The sequence below is a fragment of the Rhinolophus hipposideros genome (genome assembly GCF_964194185.1).
Source record: "Rhinolophus hipposideros genome assembly, chromosome: 8".
NCBI classification, from domain to species: Eukaryota; Metazoa; Chordata; class Mammalia; order Chiroptera; family Rhinolophidae; genus Rhinolophus; species Rhinolophus hipposideros.
In genome coordinates, this window is record NC_138054.1 from 79,680,352 (window position 1) to 79,683,013 (window position 2,662).

The 2,662-nt window shown below is 53.6% G+C and overlaps 1 protein-coding gene across 1 annotated transcript; it reads left to right on the forward strand.

The window, feature by feature from the left end:
* Positions 1 to 724: 724 nt before the first annotated feature.
* On the forward strand, positions 725 to 2,297 carry ID3 (inhibitor of DNA binding 3). Its single transcript, XM_081055857.1, has 3 exons — positions 725 to 1,074; positions 1,188 to 1,270; positions 1,822 to 2,297. The coding sequence occupies exons 1-2, from the start codon at positions 775 to 777 to the stop codon at positions 1,245 to 1,247; spliced, it is 360 nt and encodes a 119-aa protein (XP_080911983.1). The 5' UTR covers positions 725 to 774; the 3' UTR covers positions 1,248 to 1,270; positions 1,822 to 2,297.
* Positions 2,298 to 2,662: the final 365 nt, after the last annotated feature.

Consider the following 2,662-nt stretch of genomic DNA (forward strand, 5'->3'; position numbering starts at 1 on the left):
TGCAAAAAGCATCGATTCAAGCTGCTTCTTTTTTTCTCTTTTCCCCTGTTGCTCAAATAAATAGTGTTTTTTGCTCAAACCCCCTTCCCCTCCTCCTTCTGTAATCTCAGCGCCTAGCCCAAATCTGTTTTCTTCATTGTAACCTCAGCTTCACCGCAATTAATTTTTTTTCCCCTCTGGTCACAAGATAATTCCTGACGCCAGTGAGTCTGGAGGTCAGACGAACAGCAAATTGGGGAACAAGGCGGCACTAATTCCTTACAAGTTTCCCTTGAAAAATCTTTTGCTTAAAAAAAAAAAAAAAAAGCTTTGCTGTTCAGGGATTTATGACCTCGGAGGAGCTGTGGGTTCGAACCAGTGTTGGGCTGTGGGTGGACTGGCAGGGGGGCAGGGAATCTCAAAGATCTGGGTAGCTGCCAGGAAAAGGCAAATTCTTAAAGTTAATGGTTTTAAGTGATTTTTAAAATCCTTGCTGGCAAAGAGTCCCGCCTCTCCCCAGTAACCAGTATCAACGCTTCCTCATTCTTTGAATCCACTACTACGCGGTATTCGGCGTCAGACCAGCCGGAGAAAGCCTGTTTGCAATTTAACCGGGTTATGAACGCCCAGGCTTGGCAGAGGCGGGGCTGAGGCGGAATGTTTTGCATAAAGGGGCGTGCCTTCAAGGCAGGCTCTATAAGTACCGGCTGCGGTGAGCGTCCGGGCATTGCTAGCTGCACCAGGGTTTCCTTTGCCTCTTTGGTCCTTTTGGCACCTCTAACCTCATTCCTCAGCATGAAGGCGCTAAGCCCGGTGCGTGGCTGCTATGAGGCAGTGTGCTGTCTGTCGGAACGCAGCCTGGCCATCGCGCGAGGGCGCAGCAAGGGCACCGCAGCCGAGGAGCCGCTGAGCCTGCTGGACGATATGAACCACTGCTACTCGCGTCTGCGGGAATTGGTACCCGGAGTTCCGCGAGGCACTCAGCTTAGCCAGGTGGAAATCCTGCAGCGCGTCATCGACTACATCCTCGACCTGCAGGTGGTCCTGGCCGAGCCCGCCCCTGGACCCCCAGACGGCCCGCATCTTTCCCTCCAGGTACGCGTGGGTGTGCGCGGGAGCCGGGGCGGGGCTGAGCTCCACCGCTGGGATGCTCCGGGAACTCTCGAAGTCCCAAGGGCGGTGCGTAACTCCTCTTTTCCTTTTCTCAGACAGCCGAGCTCTCTCCGGAACTTGTGATCTCCAACGACAAGAGGGGTTTCTGCCACTGACCTGGCCGTCCTGGAGCCTCCAGGTGGGGACCCCCACCTTCTCGGGGGGTGGGGGGATGGGAGGGGGGTGCGGTGGTGCTTAAACCGTAAGTCTTGAAGTTGGTAGGCCTCTTAAGGGATTACCACCCCCTCTGTTTAGGGAAACCACAGTCAGAGAGGGGCAAGTAACTTGCCAGGGGTCGTATCAAATGAATGACGGGACGAATCCAATGTGCGTTTGAATTTTAAACGCACGTTGCCCTTGCCCTCCCCCAGTGGCCAAAGACCCAAGCAAGTAAGTTCAGGTCCAACTAAATAAAATAGCCGTTTTGTTTGTAGTTTGGAATCGTACAGGGAGCTGTGTGTCTTCTTCAGCCCCCTCCCAACTAGTGTCTATTCCAAGAGGGGAGTGGTGGTACAAGCTCCGCCTGTGGTCCTTTGGCGCCAACTGGGTGGGGGCAGCGTGGGGCGTGGAGTTATCAGCTGGAGGTAGAGACCAAGTTTCCTCCCTGGCGCCGGCCAGTCTGCGGACGGCCTCCTCGGCGCGCTCGGCGGAAATTGACGGCTCCCTGGTCTTCTTTCCTCCTCCGCCCAGAACGCAGGTGCTGGCGCCCGTTCGCCTGGGACCCCGGGACCCTCTACAGCTGGAAGCCCGAGGGCATGGATGGGCCCCAACCTCTCCCTGCCCACGTGACTTCCCCAAACCCCTGCCTCGAGGCTGGACCTGGCGCCCCGGAGCGAAGGACTGTGAACTTGGGTGGCCTAAAGAGCCAGAGCTAGCTCTGGGCACCAGCTGGGCAACGTCACCCAGCCCCACCCGGTCCCCAAGTTTTAAAGACTGCCTTTCAGAGTGTGTGGGGGAAGTGGCTGCTCTCCAAACTCTGCCAAGGCAGCGGTAGAGCTGGTCTTCTGGTCTCGGAAAAAGGCTCTGTTGCCCTGATTATGTATGAACTCTATAATAGAGTATATAGCTTTTGTACCTTTTTGCAGGAAGGTGACTTTCTGTAACCATGCGATGTATGTTATTAAACTTTTTATAAAAGTTAACATTTTGCATAATAAACAGTTTTTAAATACTTGTGTATATAATTTGATTCCTTAAGTGCTAACTTTCCCACAAGGCTAAATTTAGGGAAAATACATGTCCTTGGAACTTGGGGAAAGCAAACTTGCTTATTCCCTTAAAAAGGAAGTGGGAAAATGCCCAGCTAAGACTGGAGTGGAGGGGGGAGTGGAAAGGGCTCACGATGGGAGCCCTACATCCATTGAGGTTTGGATGCAGAGAATGTCCTGGCCCTGACCCCTCATTTTTACAGAGGGAAGACTAGAGAGGGAAAGTGACTCGGCACCACCTCACCCAGCAAGTTGGGAGCTCAGGTTAGAAACCAGGTCTGAGTCCCAGCTCTTAAAGTCCCTTTAGTGCTTTTGTGCTACTC